The sequence below is a fragment of the Camelus bactrianus genome, chromosome 18 (genome assembly GCF_048773025.1).
Source record: "Camelus bactrianus isolate YW-2024 breed Bactrian camel chromosome 18, ASM4877302v1, whole genome shotgun sequence".
Classification (NCBI taxonomy): Eukaryota; Metazoa; Chordata; class Mammalia; order Artiodactyla; family Camelidae; genus Camelus; species Camelus bactrianus.
In genome coordinates this window covers 4,321,837-4,337,368 of record NC_133556.1, presented here as the reverse complement: position 1 = coordinate 4,337,368, position 15,532 = coordinate 4,321,837, and the positions used below count along the sequence as shown (strand labels likewise).

The following is a 15,532-nucleotide window of genomic DNA, read 5'->3' as shown; positions in this document are numbered from 1 at the left end:
AAGCAGGGGCCAATTAGAGCACAGGAAAACTGCGCTTTCCGGAACGCCCTTAGCCTTCTTGGGAAGGTGGCGGCCGCAGTCTGTCGTGGAGTTGGACGGTTTCTGAGCGTTCGTGTCCTTACCCGCCATCTCCCTTCCTTTGGTTCCCACGATGCCGATGTACCAGGTAAAGCCCTATCACGAGGGCGGTGCATCTCTCCGTGTAGAGCTTCCCACCTGCATGTACCAGCTTCCCAACGTGCACGGCAAGACCAGTAGTCCTGCGCCAGCCGCGGGCCACGTGCAGGTAGGAGCGCGCAGCCCCCGCTCTACCCCCCCCACCAGCTCACTGCGCAGGCGCCAAGGTCCCGTTCCCACTGCCGGCGGTCCGGTGCGCAGGCGCCCTGGCTCTGCTGTGGCCCCGCCCCGCCTCCCTCTTGCTCGGTGCGCAGGCGCTGCGGCTGTGGCCCGTTTGGTTAGGGGACTAGGGGCTTGGGTCCTTCCAGGCCTGGGCTGTGGGACCCGAACAGTCTCGAACCAGCCGTGGGGACTGGGCCCGATTGCCTGCCCCACCCGAGTTTCACGTGCCCGCCGGCCTCCTAGTGTCCGTAACTTTTATCTATTAAAAGATCTCTCCATCTTATATCTGTTTTCTTTTTCGCTTATGACAACTTAAACTTTACCACGAAATTTTACCCACAGAAAAGTGAATAGCAGGTAAATGCTGGTTTTGACGGATTGTAAAGTAAATCACAGAGTCACCATCGCTCAGGTTAATACGTTGTTAGCGCCCCACTTAAATCTCCCAAGTTCCCGACTTCCGTGGTCCTTATGTCCTGCGTTTCTCTTATTTTGTCACTTAAACCATGTAGTCTTGGTGGAAGTGGAAGCATGCAGTTTGTGCCCCGCCGTGTGTGGCTGCCCCTTCTAAACATCATGACTTTAAGAATTGCTTTGCTGCATGAAAAAATGAAGCATTCGTCCTCTCTGTGGTCGTCTCCTTCGTAAGACTGTTCCCCCCGGCTTCATCCGTCCCACTGCTCACGGGCTAGTTTTCCATTTTAGGCTGTTATGAATAATTCCGCAGTGAATATTCCTGTACATGAGCAGGCATAGGGTACGTACTAAGGAAAGGGATTGCTGGCTCAGTAGGCTGATTTGTCTTCAACTGGACTAAATTGCTTTCCAAAGTAGTCATACCGGTTTACGCCCTTTCACAAGCAGTGTATGCGAATTTCTGATGCTGGCACCCTCCCCCAGGGTGGTGATTGTACAGTGGCTTCCTAATGTAGTTTTAGTTCAGATCTCCCAGCCTTGTAAATCAGTTGAGCATCTTTTCATGTTTATTGGGCATTTTGAGTGCATCTTTTCTAAATTACCTGCTCAGCTTCACTTTTTTATAAATGGCAAATACACATCTTAGTTTTCCAGCCAGGGAGACCTTCTGTCCGTTATGACTGAAGATGAGTGAATAGGTAAAAGCTTTATCTTAAGAGTTTTCTGCCTCGATTGGAAGGGAGGCGGTCAATTTAGTTTGAAACAGAATGACACAACTGTCACCTCACTGCAGAGCTAAGGCAGAAATGCAGGCATGGTCCATTGTCCCTCAACTGAAACAGAAAAGGAAAGCCCAGAGTGGGGAGCATCACATCTCTCTTGAAACCAAGTCCTTTTTTCTTTCTTTCTTTCTTTTTTCTTTTTTTTTTTTTTTTTGAGTTGGCTACCTAACTTCCTTTGGGCAGTTAACTGTGAACCTGTAACTGAGAAGTCACACAGTCCCTCTTCCCTAGCAGATGCCAACAATATGGATAGATCATTAGAAACGGAGCATATCCAGGGGAAATGAGAGCAACATAATCTGCTTACAAATAAATTCATGTAAAGTTAAACAAATGGATAAACATAACATGCCAGGTCATAGTCTAGCCTGAGCAAGGAAAACAGGCCAGCGCTAGTGGGTGTGATGTGTAAAGCACACGCTGAGCATTTCTGCGTTCCTCAGGCTTACTTCCGGTCGGCGCCTGAAGGTTTTCACTGGCACACTGAACTCTTTATTCTTTGTTCCACCCAGACAGTAGTCACTTTGCCTTTCTTTGCTGTTCGATCTTCAACAAGGCAAGTAGGCAAGGGGAGGTGGGAGAGAGGGACCGAGCTCCACCGGAAACAGGCAGTAACCAGCCGGGCGGGGTGGGGGTGAGGGGTGGCAGAGCAAGGGAGCCCAGTGAGGAGAAGCCCCTGTGGCGGGGGGTGGGGGGGGGCCTGTGGGCTTTAGGCCCCAAAGGACAGCACGGCCAGCGCGCGGAGTGTGGCGGCGAACGAGGAGAGAGAAGGTAGCCAGGGGACCAGTCACACACACTAGTTATCAAGCCTGGTTGGGGGCTTTGCTCTTTAGCCTGAGAGGTGGTCTTGACCTCTGACTGCCACCTTAGGGATGGACTGGAGGGGTAGGCCAGAATGGGTGCCAGGTGGAAGCAGGCCAGGGGAAGAATGGTGTCTTGGACTCGGGCGGTGACCGTGGAGGGACACTTAGAAGCCAGTGGATTGCAGTTGACAGCAGCTGGTGATGAATGGGTTCTGCGGCAGAGGGCGGTATTAGCGGTGACAAGGGGAGGAACAGATGCTCCTTAAGCTTACCAGCAAACAGGTGTGAGCACACGCTCTTCCTACACACTCTGTATCATGAGTGCATATTTATAAGAAACTCAAGGTCACGGTCTTATGGATCCTTCTGACCAGTTCTGAGCATCTTACTCATGCTTGATGTATTCTTTGCTCCATTCAGATGGATTACCTTTCGTGAGAGCTCATGAGTCTGGAAGTAGGTTGTATATTGTGACTATTGGGAGGTTTCTTGTCATTCCTTTTTAAAGTCTGTAGAAATTTGAGATTTATTCCTTAGCATTTATAATTGGTTATTTATTGTGTACCAGTCCACTATACCAGGCAAGAAGGATGCAAAGATTACAGTAAACAAAGGATGTATTTCCTATTTGTGGAGATACGCATTTCAGCAGTGAAAAAGTTCAAGACGATTCTAAGATGGGAGAGTGCTAGTACTGCCTAGAAAAGGATTTGGGGAACTGATCATTTTACCCCCGTGAACATACTTCCAAACCAAAGGACACTTTTTTTTTTAACCTATGTGTGCGCCCTTTTCCCTTCCATTAGTATAAATTATTGATTACATTCTCATTGCCCACCTCCATCTTTTTCTAATCATTTATGTAAAGTATTTTGAACTAGTTTGATATAAAGAACAATTTGTGTTCATTTTCTAGCCTTCTCTGTTCTTGAAGACTAAACTACCTAGGAGTCATACAATTTCAAAGTGGCTTTCAGTCACAGTGTATTTTGTTTGTTTTATAGCGCTTGGAGGTTGATTTGCAGGACCCATTGGATGGGGACAATGAGATGATTCCGCTACTTCATTTTTACATCTTCTAGAAGATGGGGGTTGATGAACTCAGGGAACTAAGTAGAAGACAAGTGGTCAGATTTCAGCAGAGTGCTCTGACAGAAGAGGCAGTGAACATCTCAATATCTGTTTGTTCAGGAGGAGTCTGACCCGTCGCTTCGAGCCCTTGAGTCCTGCCAAGATGACATTTTAAAACGTCTGTATGAATTGAAAGCTGCAGTTGATGGTCTCTCCAAGATGATTCAGACGCCAGATGCGGACTTGGATGTCACCGACATCATCCAAGCCGATGAGCCCACTGCTTTCTCCACCAATGCGGTGGACTTAAATTCCATGCTCGGAAAGGTACGTTCATTGGGAAAGCTAAGGGCCATCGGTGTGCTGAGTGGGGGTCGTTAGTGCCACAGAACCGTGAGGAAGGCCTTCGTTTTCCAGTTTTCATAGGTGGTGAAAAAACGTTTTTTTGTTTTTTCATTCCTCTAAATGATCATGCCTTTGCACAAAACAGATTGATGAGCTTTGAGTAAAGCCAGTCAACCTCTAATGCAGTTTCTTGATTTCTCAGACCCAGCAGAGAACAGGGAGGCTCTTTAGGCAAAGAAGGGAGTCAAGAGTCACAGATTCCTCACCCCCACCCCCGGCAGCCTCCAAGCCCTGGAGTAACAGACCTTGGGTCTTCTGCTCAGTGCTTCCCAGAGGTGCAGCAGAGTCAACCCTGACTCTTTTGAGAGCAGCCCAAATTTCAGAGCTTTGGCTGCCCAGGCACAAAAATGCCCCTAATCCTTTTGGCATTTGTTGCTAAAAGCCAGTCATGGTCTCCTCCTTCAGACGTATTTTGCTTACAGACAGTTTGCTGTATTAAAATTTGGTTGTCCCAGCCACCTTTAACATCAGACTACAGATTTCAGCTAATTTAGAGCACAGTCTGATATGCAAAGAGAGAAAGTCTTGTTACAAGTGGTATTTATTTGAGGCTGCAAAAGGGTTTGTCCCAGGAACCCCTGCTGGCACCCTTCCCTAGAACTGGTGATAGAAATGGTCCTGCCACGTGGAGGCAGTATTGCAGCATCCTGCCCAGGGCTCAGTTTTGGTATCGTCAGTACCTCTGCACTCGTATGTTCCTGTATCATCCAGGACAGGTTTACATGCACCCGGGGCCCAGGGAGACCCAACCCAGCCAGTCCCCCAGGGAGCCAGTCGGCACAGTGGGCGAGTGGGTAAGCACAGCCGTGCGGGGGTGTCTCAGGGTGCTGGGAAGGCCTCCCAGCGCACACAGGGCTTAAGATGAATTTTGATACCTCGGAAGGCACAGCGTCAGGTAACACGATGCGTTCAGAGAACCACAGAGCATCCAGCATCGCTCCAGTCAAGGGTGTCGGTCGGGGTGGCAAGACTAGAGGCCAGGTCGGGGCAGGCTGGGGACAAGATGCCAAGGAGCTTGGCCGTTGCTCTATTATATGAGTTCCTTGGTCATGAAGAGAGATTGTACAGACTTAAAGTCTGCGTCTGAAAAGGCACTTTAGTTAACACCTCGTTTTTTAGAACCTCCCTGGGCCAGGACCTTTTTCCAGGGGCCCTTCGTTGACAGGTAACTCAAATTGCTGTCAAAACTGTATCCTGTCAGATGTTGGAAAGATTTAGTAACTGGAGTAATTGCACGGGTTATTTTTTTAACTTAGGGACAAACAGAAGTGTCCTTCCTAACGCGCTGCACTCCTTTGATGATAAAGTCAGCTCTCCTTTGTTGGCAGCGGGCAATGCAGAGGTAAAGGGGTCAGGGTCGGCTCGGATCCCAGCCCCACTTCTGAGCTGAGGGCGCCAGGAATCCTCTCCCTCCCCAGCACCCACGTCCTCAGCTGGAAGGTGGGATGACAGTCATACTTCCTGGAGCGAGTTGAAGGTTCAGGGAGCCAAGCCTGGTTAGGCTCTAAGAATAGCACCTGGTCCAGCAGCAGTGCCCATGTTGCCGCTGATGTAACCTCCTCGGTTGGGGTTTGCTCCCCCAGGACTACGGGGCGCTGAAAGACATCGTGATCAACGCGAACCCCACCTCACCACCCCTCTCCCTGCTCGTGCTGCACCGGCTGCTCTGTGACCACTACAGGGTCCTGTCCACGGTGCACACGCACTCGGCAGTCGAGGGTGTGCCAGCAAACCTCCTCAGGTGCTTCGGCGAGCAGACGAAGCAGCAGCCCCGCCATGAGTATCAGCTGGGCTTTACTCTGATTTGGAAGAACGGTAAGTGGACGGGACCAGCGCACCAGGGTTTTAACCGGAGGCAGCCCGGGGCGGGGACAGGGACATCCTCCAGCTCTAGGGGCTCTTCAGCTGTTTGCTGTCAGGTCAGGTTTTCTCGGTCCAGAAAGCTTTGGTGGGGAGAGGTCAACAAGAGGGACAGGTGCATCTTGACCCAGAGATGCTCTCCTTCCTCTGGGAAGCCCAGGGTCGCGACTGAGCGCAGTTTTAGGGGGGATCCCGTCTCACCAGCCAGAGCAGGGGAGGAACGGCTGTCACAGCCATCTTGCCCTCACAATCCAAAACCTGTCGCTATGGGGACACTGACGTTATCTTTTAATGGACGTTCTCCATTAAAGGATGGCAGGGTATCTTTCATTCATTATCCCACTGGTGTCTGCCTCTCCCAGGGTAATTCATACAGAGGGAAGTGAGTCGGCACCCTCTATCCAGGAAGGCCTTAACTGCCCTCAGCCTCACGTCAAGAGACCTGCTGGGGCAGGAGGTCCTGGCCTGGAGCCGGGTCTCCTGGGGTCCAGTCCCCATCCTCCAAATTCTTAGGGCACAGGGGTTGGAATAGATGGTCGGAGATTCCTTCTAGCTTGAAAAGTGTCCTAACCAAATACCAGAAAGGGTTCCTTTTTTTTTTAACAGATAGCTTGCACTCTTTAAAGTTTAAACCTTGAAGAGTAACCTTTTGGAGACAGTCTAGAAATACGATTTTCTTGAAGACATGCTCTCCCTCGCCGCCAGGTCACGACTGATGGGGACTCGCCTTTGCATGTCCTACCGCTCTGTACCACACCCCGCCCCCGTGCCATTCTGGCTGACGGTGCTTCTCTCCCTTTCAGTGCCGAAGACGCAGATGAAATTCAGTGTCCAGACGATGTTTCCTGTCGAAGGAGAAGGGAACGTCGCACGCTTCCTGTTCTCCCTGTTTGGCCAGAAGCACGATGCTGTAAATTTAACCCTCATCGACAGCTGGGTAGATACAGCGATTTTTCAGCTCAAAGACGGGAGCAGTAAAGAAAAAGCCGCTGTGTTCCGCGCCATGAACTCCGCTCTTGGGAAGAGCCCCTGGCTGGTGGGGGACGAGCTCACGGTGGCAGACGTCGTGCTGTGGTCCGTGCTCCGGCAGACGGGAGGCTGCGGGGCGCCAGCACCAGCCAACGTGCAGAGGTGGATGAGGGCCTGTGAGAACCTGGCCCCTTTCAACACCGCCCTGCGGCTCCTTCAGTGAATCCCTCACTGATTTAAAGGGCTTCCATTTGAAGAATGGTGCTGTTCCGTGCCTATTACTGGTAAAGGGACTTGTCCTAAAATCAAAGTCTTTATTTAAGCCAGTTGTCAAGTATCAATAAAAGCATCATAGAATTAATCTGTGGTTTTCCTTTTATTTAAAATCCAGCAACACCGTGTGCAGTGTACTGTGACAACTGCCAGCTACGTGGCAGGCACACTGGGATACAAACAGGAACGTGTGACGTCACTGCCTCTGGGGAATGCGGATGGTGGGGAACCGAGTCTGTGCTGAAGGAGGAAGCACCGCGGGGGCAAAAGCGGAGACAATGCTGGTGGAGCTGCTTCGAGATCATTTTGGGGACAAAGGAGCACAAAGCTTTGAAAGGGCCTGGGCCTGGGATGATGCCAAGGTGAAGGCAAAGACGACAGAAAGAGGCTGGGTGCTGTGCCCGTGCAGAGACGAGGGGCAGCAGACACTTCAGAGCCAGTGGCCTTCTGGTAATGGGCTCGGGCCGCAGTGGGGATGGAAGAGTTGTTAGGGAGACAGGCAGTGTCCCAGCTGGAACAGTCCAGCTGGTGCACACACCTGGGCAGTGATGGGTCTCTGCGGTAGAACCTTATAGAGGACTTTATGGTCAGTAGGCAGAGCTCCAAAGAGCCCACGATTTTAGAGACTGGCTAGATGGGAAGAGTGAAGTAGGAGGTCCCGGAAGGGAGTTGGTAGGACAGGAGAGGAGCAGGAGCAGAACGGGTTCCATCTAGTGTGGCCTCGAGTTCAGAATGCCAGCCTTGAAGAGCTACTGCAGGAAAAAGCAGCGGGGTACTTTCACAACCTCACCTTAATAAGGCTTACTAAACACAGGTAAGTATCAGACCATCTATACCCTAACAGAGATTGAAAATTTACATTCCAGTTGACTAGAGAGTTTCAGTCCGCTTTCATACTTATAGAGGCTGCTGAGGTGAGACACCGACCCCCTCATCCTTCCCGTCATCCCTAACCCCTCTGTCCCGAGACAGGAGGCTCAGCTGCTGCTTTAGTTCCTCGATTTCTTTTTCTTGCTCTAGTATCTTCATCTGTAGGGTGAGGTTCACCTGCAAAGAGAGAAAATTTTAAGCTCCATGAAAATGTCTTCCTCCCTGACTTTTAAACACGCAGGCCTGCCTCGCTCTGCACAGCTCCGCTACGTGTGCGTTCCAGTGTTCCCGGTTTGTTACGTATCACCCAGCACAGGGTCGAGTGTCAGTTACCAAGGGACAGTGACAGTAATTCCATTAGTCCTTCAGGCCGTAAAATGCTACGTGAATAGCCATGCATGTCACAACCGGGGACAGCCCCACGCTTCTTTCACTTTCGCTGGGGGTGGTCACTGTGCACGTGTTAGTGGTGCACACAGGCAGCATCTCCCAGGATAAACCCACATGACCCTGTAGACAAATGGATCATCACGGGGGACTTGGCCCACGGAGATCAAAGTGCAGCAAAGTAATGAAAAGTTACGGTGATGCTGCGAGTGAAAACCAAATCGAACATGAACAGCGTTAACAGCTGAAACAGCTGATCCTGGGAATGCTGACCCCGCCACCAGCGGACAGACTTGAAGACGTCTTCTCAACATAAACAGGAAAAAGATAAAGATATCCCAGAGAAAACGCCACATTAAAAGAACCCTTAGACACAGATCACAACACCCAAAGTGCCAAGGATAAAATGCCGGAAACAGACCCAAACTTAGGAGTAGGATGAGTCACCAGGGCACAGAAAAGACACCCCTCCGTGCCCTACGTTACGAGACAGATGCAGGCAGGCACCTTTCAAACTACTCTTGAAACACTTGAATTCTCAATTATAGTTTTGTAACTTTTCACTTCCGCATACATCTGTAACTGACAATAAAGACTTCTAATGTTTTGACAAACGCTTTTAGAGGTCATGGGACAGCTGTAACTTTTCCCATTGATTATGAAGACCGCTCGGCGTGCCTTGAGCTCTGCATGGTCATTTTTACAGTCCGGCACCACCGTGCAAAGCAAGGGCGCCTGTCTCTGCAAAGTTCTCCGTACAGGTTATGTGCAGGTGATTTTATAAATAATTCTACAAGACAGGAGAAATTCTTACCCCTACTACCAAATAACTATGGTCTCTAATAGCTGTCTTTGCAAGGAGCTAAAAAATTCTCTCCCTGTGAGGCAATAAACTTAATAACCACATATGCTGTTTTCAAAGACTCAGCGTAGAGCCCTACACCCCCACCTGTGTACCATTCAGTCTAGGAAATTTCACTGTTCGACTTGAAAGCAAATTAGCCTTAAACAGAAAGACAAATCAACTGAATAGCTGTAAGTGGTACCCAAACCAGCGTGCCTCAGAGCCACTTGGAGGGGCTGTGAAAGCACAGAGAGTGGCCCCTTCTCACCCAGATTTCTCTATTAATAGGTCAGGGTGGGGGCGAGCCTGAGAATTCCATCATATCCCAGGTGATTTTACGCTGCTGGTCAGGAGATTACACTGAAACCAGTGCCTTCATGCAGTGCTGCTCAATCACTGTGTACACCCCATGGAGATCTGTTAAGATGCAGCTCTGGGCTGGAGCCCGGCAGCCTGTGTTTCCAAACAGCTCCAGGTAAGGCTCAGGCTGCTGGTCTGGGGACCCATTCTGGGCAACAAAGCACGAGAGAATCTGTGACTTCATCTCTGAATCAAGCTTTTGTACATCTTAGAAAGTTTCTGTTTCTAGCAGGGAGGAGGAAGGGGAGGGGCTGCCAGGGGCACCACCTCACAGGACAGAAAACCAGACTCACAACTCAGAGCTGAGATCGGAGGCTGATGAAGGCGGTCTCGGCCACAGTCGCTCCATCTCCCCTAGAGGATCACTGCTGTCCTGTATCCGTTGGTGTGGGGCCCATTTTACTAGTAGATACTTTGTAATAAAGGCCATATGCCACAGCTGGAAAGGAAAGCTGAAACTTTCTGCTGCAGCATGAAGCCCATACTCCTAGATTGACCGCTGGCAGTGTCCTCCTGCACTTGGACTATGATGCCAAGTGTGCCACTGGGAACTCTGAGAATGGGTTTAAATACTGTTTCCATAAACCTGATTCTAAGCGCAACCGGTTTGCGTGAAATAGCATTCACAACTGGAACCAATTCGATTTTAAGCTTCATGTTTTCCCCAGTATTAAAAAAGGCTTACATACATTTCCAGAATTTTGGAAAAGTTCGCTTTGCAGCAGCTGAACGGCAGACGGCCTCTGGGCTGAGTTCTTTCTCGTTAAGTGCTGGATGTACTTGGCTTGTACAGGACACATTTTACCGAGGGAGTCAGGGATCTGGCCAGTTCTCAAGCCTGTTAAAACTTTTGCTCGCTCCATTTCTGTTCCAAACGGCTGGAAGAGCTCCAACAGAATCACACCCAAGCTGTACATATCCGACTGGAAAAGGGGGGAAGCGGCCATTTAGTAGGGAAATACACAGTCAAGTGATGTTTCCATCTCCCCATACCTTCCTCTCAAAAGCGAGAGGATTTCCTTCAACAGAGGGAATGCAGTGGGCTGGCTTGTCCCTCACAGCGGCCGGTGTCCGCCAGCCAGAGCCGCTGCCCTGACTGCCAGGTGACTGGACTCACCATCCTCACCTCTGATTCCACAAGGGGCATCCATGGGCCGGGCTCGAGGCAGGGATGATCCCCATACAACCCTGAAGTCGGGGCTTGGCCCAGCCCGAGAGAGCTGGGACCCGCACGGGGTGGAGCCAGCTACAGGGGTCACGAGTATGACCTACGCCAGTCCCAGCTCTGCCTCTGCTCAGAGTTAAGCATTCTTGGGGAAGTTTAGGGAACTCTGCATAAAATCTGATCCTCTTCCTAAAAATAGTCTTTTAGGAAGGCCTTTACCAGGTAGGAGTTCAGAAGCAGCCACAGTTTTTCTGGCAGCTCTTTCCTAAGCACTAAAAAGCCGAATGATTCATCAAAAGGAAGAAAATGTTCTGAGCATTTACTCTCACATTTCTTCAAGGAGCAAAGCGGATTAAAACTTTTCAGTATCTTCATTCCACTTCAGAGGGAGTGTCACCCTTGCCTGAGGCATTTACTTACCTAAACTTGAAAGCAAAGACTGAAAACAGATTTCTGGGACTCCTAGCTTCCTCAAGGGAAAGTAGTATTTTAAAAGGAAAGCTCATTGGGAAGTTATCTGTGACACCCACGGATTCAGACACAGTGATGTAGCCTAAAAAAAGCAACGCAGTCAGATTCAGCTGAGAAGTGAGGCCTCATCTTACAGCAGTTTGATGTCAGAGATGACCGACCATGACTCGGGTATCTCCAAAATCTCCCCTACGTGGGAACTTGCACAGCCCTTCCTGTACTTTCTGTTACTTCTGGCTGCAGGGCAAGTCCACCAAGTGGGCAACAACAATTACCTTGGCATCATACTCGGATCCTTCCAGCTGCTCGGGTGATGCGTACAGACAAGTGCCCACTCTGGAGGTATGCATTGGTGTCCCTGTAATTCGGAAAGCCAGACATGAAGCCCTGCAAGGTGAGCCCTGTCCATGTGGAGAGCCCTGGCTCTGAGCAGGGCACTGCAGCTCCTAAGGGAAGGACAGCTGTTGTTTTTAAATCTCACCTTTGCTATGATGTCTTCATGATTCTTGGTGGGGAGGGTGTAGCTCAGTGGTAGAGCACATGCTTAGCATGCACGAGGTCCTGGGTTCAACCCCCAGCACCTCCATTAAAAATAAGTAAATAAATAAATAAATTTAATCATCCTCCCCCAAAAAGCTTTTTAAAATAAAATAGTTGGACAAAAAAAATTTTTTTAAGTCTTTATGATTCTCTTTAAATATGGCCAGTGTTCAACCATGTCTTTTTTTAACGCAGAAACAAAATCTACAACCAACATAAACTTACTCTTCCCATTTCTGCTGCTCCAGTCTGTGTTCTTCTGTATGATGTCTGTGCAGGCCAGGCCGAAGTCTCCTATTTTTACTTGCTGATCAGGGCCATGAAGAAAAATATTTCTGGGCTGGAAACAAACAGAACAAGTCAACTCCTTGGTGTTCTAAAACACACAGTAAAAATGTGGGGCAGTGAAGAGTTTTCAACTTAGGAGCAAGTAGCCTCTCACAAATTAAAAGTCAGAGCAGTGGTTCTCAAACTCAGCTGCACGTTAACTTATCACTGGAGGAACTTTAAAAACTCAGCGTCCAACCCATTCCCCAGACCAATTAAATCAGATATTCCTGTGGGTGGATACAGGCATCAATATTATTTAAAAGTCCCCAGTTTATCCCACGGACGTAGATCACGCTAGTATATAAATGCTCCTCAGGACCTCAGAATCACCAGAGAAGCTTTTGAAAACTACTATTTTTTTTTCACAGCTCCCAGGTGATTCTTACATGTTAGCCACGGTCAGGAACAACCAGATCACACTCTACAGGTATATATAGGTTTCGCTCTATTTAAGCAACGATCAGACTCAAAACATCTCCCAATGGAACTATTCCTTTACCAGCGAGAAAACACACCTATACTGGGGGGGGGGGGGTTCCACTAACAACTAAAAAATATTTAGGTTAAATGTGAGGTTTTCTTAATTTAAATGTAATAACTTACATGTTTTATTTGAACATATAAATTCCTCTGTTTTAGCTTTGTCAGGTTTTTTTAACTACAGCTGAATGGGAAGAAAAAACAGAAACAATCTTACAGGTAAGATGATACTCTGGGTATTTTTGGGGGGACTGAGTAGAAAGTCCTGAGAACTGTGCTGTATCTGGCACCACACTCATGACACAGAAACACGTGAGAAAGTCTGGCTCTGATACAAAAATGAATCGTGTTCATGGATACGATTCTCAACAATTCTAGCCTAGTTCTAGAACCACACTGAAAGAATCACAGAGACTGAAAGTGCCCTTCTCTGTAACAAGTTTCCCCTGAATTCCTGAGTCCTTGCACGAACTTTTAACTCATGGGAAACATAACCAAGAGAGGCAGCAGGGAGCTGGGTGCTGATGGTGCCAGGTCCCCAGAAGAGGGCCCACCTGCGGGACTTCACACCAAACTCTATGAGGCCATCATGAGGGAAGACTGCGCCGCAATCCAGGACCTCCTGAGAAGCCACCCCGTCAACCAGCCCATGACCACGCTGGCCACCTCCACCAGCTGCAGGTTACCACTGAACCAGGTACCCTCTTTTTCTGCTCAGTCACTTTTAGAGGCTTCAGAAGGGATGCCCCCTAATTCTTAAGGACTCGCGACACCTCCTGGCGGCCCGAGGCTGGACAGGACACCCCGGCACACTGCACACCCGGGTGGTGTTCTTGTAAGTCTGCGACGCCCCCCTCATCAGCACACGTGAACTGGTGTGAGCAGAGACTAGAGCTTGTGTGGCTGGAAGGACATCAGTGTCACCCTCTCAAACATACCCATGGTATTGTTGTCTGTGTGACCGAATTATTTTTCCCCTTTTTTACATATACTTTTTCACTTTCTAAATCTTTATACAATAATTATTTACCTTTATAATTCAATTTTTTTTCCAAAAAGTCACCCTCTGCCCTTATCCTGCAGTCATGCTGTAAAGGCCACTACGTATGTATTTTAAGAACTCACATAACAGCTCTGCTGATCATAGACAGAACATAAGCGGCATTAACTCTGAAACCGTGAAAATGCAGGTTTCACTACTGATACTATGACTTTGGCAAAGGCTTCAAAAACACAAAGCCTAACTGTCAATGACCCTGGGGGTTAATTTAAGGACTAAGGGACTTAATAGCTGCTACCGTTAATTTTATACAACGAGCTCTTCACAAGAGTCAACTTACGAAGTTTTAAGTTATATGTGCTGCCATGGTAAATCTGCATTTATGTAAAACACAAATTTTATCATACAAAATTGACTGGCTTGGGGTCATTTAAAACAGGCAAAAGAAAAGGAAAATTTCACAGCACAGACCAGAAAAAAAACTGAACCAAGGAGATATGAAATACAATTATTTCCTTTGAAATAGCAAGCTAACAGAATTTTTATTTCTAACTACGTTGGGCTACTTGTAAAGTATTTTGATTTCCTCCCCCTCCGAAGGAGATGGAGTCTGTCATCCCCATTCACCTGGCTGCCAAGTACCGCAGGGCACAAAGCTTGCTCTGTTTGTTAGAGCACAATGCTGACCCCGAAGTTAGGTAAGTTAACCCAACACCTGACCATTTTTAAACACAACTTCGATGTTACTTTTCCTTCCTACTACTTCCTACACGTCTGGACTCATCCATTTTCCATGGGTCATGGACTACCAGTTATCATGTTCCCAATAAACCAGTATCTTTACTAACTAGATGAGGTCCTCTGAAAACCTGGAAATCACGCAAGAACACAAATCCATCACCTCACTTAAAGCATCGTGGGTATCAAGCACTCAGCAACGGTGTTGTGGAAAATGAAGTCCTGGTCACAGCCCCCAGGGAGTTTAACAACCTAAGTTAGATATGAAAAACAAGAAAATGCAAACAGCCAACAGATTTTCTTGTTTTCTACCCTCCACTAGACAGGACGCTTCACGAAAGAAGTGTACCTTGCTCCCCAATGTATCCTACTGCCTGATCTAAGACTGACACTTCCTAAGTGCCCGATGAATCCCAGATGAATGAATGGAAGAATTACGCGGTATAAAAACAGACAGCATTAAAAGAAAATCAAGGGGAGGGTATAGCTCAGTGGTAGAGTGCATGCCTAGCATGCACAAGGTCCTGGGTTCAATCCCCAGTCCCTCCATTAAAAAACAAATAAATAAATAAACCTAATTACCATCCCTCATAAAAAACTTTTTGAAAAAAAGAAAAGAAAATCAAGCCCCAAATCCTTACCACATTCCAGAAGGGCCCACCCGACCTGTCTTGCTCTCACCTCCGGCCTGCCCCTCTGTCCTGCACACCCCACCCCAGCTCTGCAGCTCCTCACGGCCCTTCTACGACTGAACCCTCCCCTCCAGCCCCTCCTCCTCCAGGGATCCTCAGGATACCCTTCCCACCCTTCCCACCACAGGCCGCCCTGGGGGAGGCCCCCCTCCCCTTCTAGGACTTTGCCCCTCCCCCCCATGTCACTTAGACCTTTACGTTGGATGCTTACAAATGTGGCCGCGAGCTCTGCAAGGGGGGGGCCCCTGCTGCTTCACCTCGTCCCCAGCCCAGGGCCTTACCCCCGATAAACAGGTGAACTCAAAATCATCTTCTCACTTCAGTGGAGCGGTCAGATGTTCATCATAAACCTGCCCTTTCCTCTACCAAAATCAAGGAATTTGGGAGGCAATCCTGAGGGATTCCAGTAAGGGTGATGGGGACCAGGCTGTTAAACCCTCATTCTGCCTGGGCTGGAGCAGGGATGGAAAACAGACTGGCCTCCCTAACTTGAGATTCAAGCCCTGTCTCTCTCTCTCACACACACACACACACACACACACACACTCGAGCGTGCGAAGATGTCAGGGGGAGGAGCACATGCAGCACCCCCGAGAACTGGGTCAAAGGGCGTGGCAGCCCCTTCCAGCTCGTGTCAGTGGTAATCCCAGGTCACACGCGAGTCCACACAATTTTACTGAATGACTAACTCAGCACAGCACCATGTGAGACACTGGGACAAAAATAACTGAAATGC

General features: G+C 48.8%; 3 protein-coding genes across 11 annotated transcripts in view; 2 read left to right on the top strand and 1 right to left on the bottom strand.

The window, feature by feature from the left end:
- Positions 1-29: 29 nt before the first annotated feature.
- AIMP2 (aminoacyl tRNA synthetase complex interacting multifunctional protein 2) lies at positions 30-7,056 on the top strand. Of its 3 annotated transcripts, XR_012500233.1 has the most exons (5): positions 45-286; positions 3,533-3,739; positions 5,401-5,632; positions 6,481-6,930; positions 7,038-7,056. XR_012500233.1 is itself a non-coding variant. In XM_010965716.3 (4 exons), the coding sequence occupies exons 1-4, from the start codon at positions 152-154 to the stop codon at positions 6,867-6,869; spliced, it is 843 nt and encodes a 280-aa protein (XP_010964018.2). In that variant the 5' UTR covers positions 30-151; the 3' UTR covers positions 6,870-7,007. The 3 variants fall into 3 exon arrangements, 2 of the variants coding, with proteins under 2 accessions (XP_010964018.2, XP_010964009.2); XM_010965716.3 differs by lacking the exon at positions 7,038-7,056 and having other exon boundaries at positions 30-166; positions 6,481-7,007; XM_010965707.3 differs by lacking the exon at positions 7,038-7,056 and having other exon boundaries at positions 6,481-7,007.
- Positions 7,004-15,532, bottom strand: part of EIF2AK1 (eukaryotic translation initiation factor 2 alpha kinase 1) — a 26,284-nt gene continuing 17,755 nt past the window's right edge. For all 6 annotated transcript variants that reach the window (XM_074345650.1, XM_074345651.1, XM_074345652.1 and 3 more), the window contains exons 12-15: positions 11,782-11,896; positions 11,292-11,374; positions 10,070-10,303; positions 7,004-7,966 (exon numbers count right to left, since the gene is read on the bottom strand). In XM_074345650.1, the coding sequence (XP_074201751.1) occupies positions 7,817-7,966; positions 10,070-10,303; positions 11,292-11,374; positions 11,782-11,896 (582 nt within the window). In that variant the 3' untranslated portion in view covers positions 7,004-7,816. The remainder of the gene's footprint in view (positions 7,967-10,069; positions 10,304-11,291; positions 11,375-11,781; positions 11,897-15,532) is intronic.
- ANKRD61 (ankyrin repeat domain 61) overlaps positions 12,446-15,532 on the top strand; it is a 4,463-nt gene continuing 1,376 nt past the window's right edge. Inside the window, exons 1-3 of one of the 2 annotated variants that reach the window (XM_045503954.2) lie at positions 12,446-12,585; positions 12,807-13,063; positions 13,967-14,064. In XM_045503954.2, the coding sequence (XP_045359910.2) occupies positions 12,848-13,063; positions 13,967-14,064 (314 nt within the window). In that variant the 5' untranslated portion in view covers positions 12,446-12,585; positions 12,807-12,847. Of the gene's footprint in view, positions 12,586-12,655; positions 13,064-13,966; positions 14,065-15,532 lie in introns of those variants that run through there. The other variant, XM_010965728.3, reaches the window with a different exon arrangement.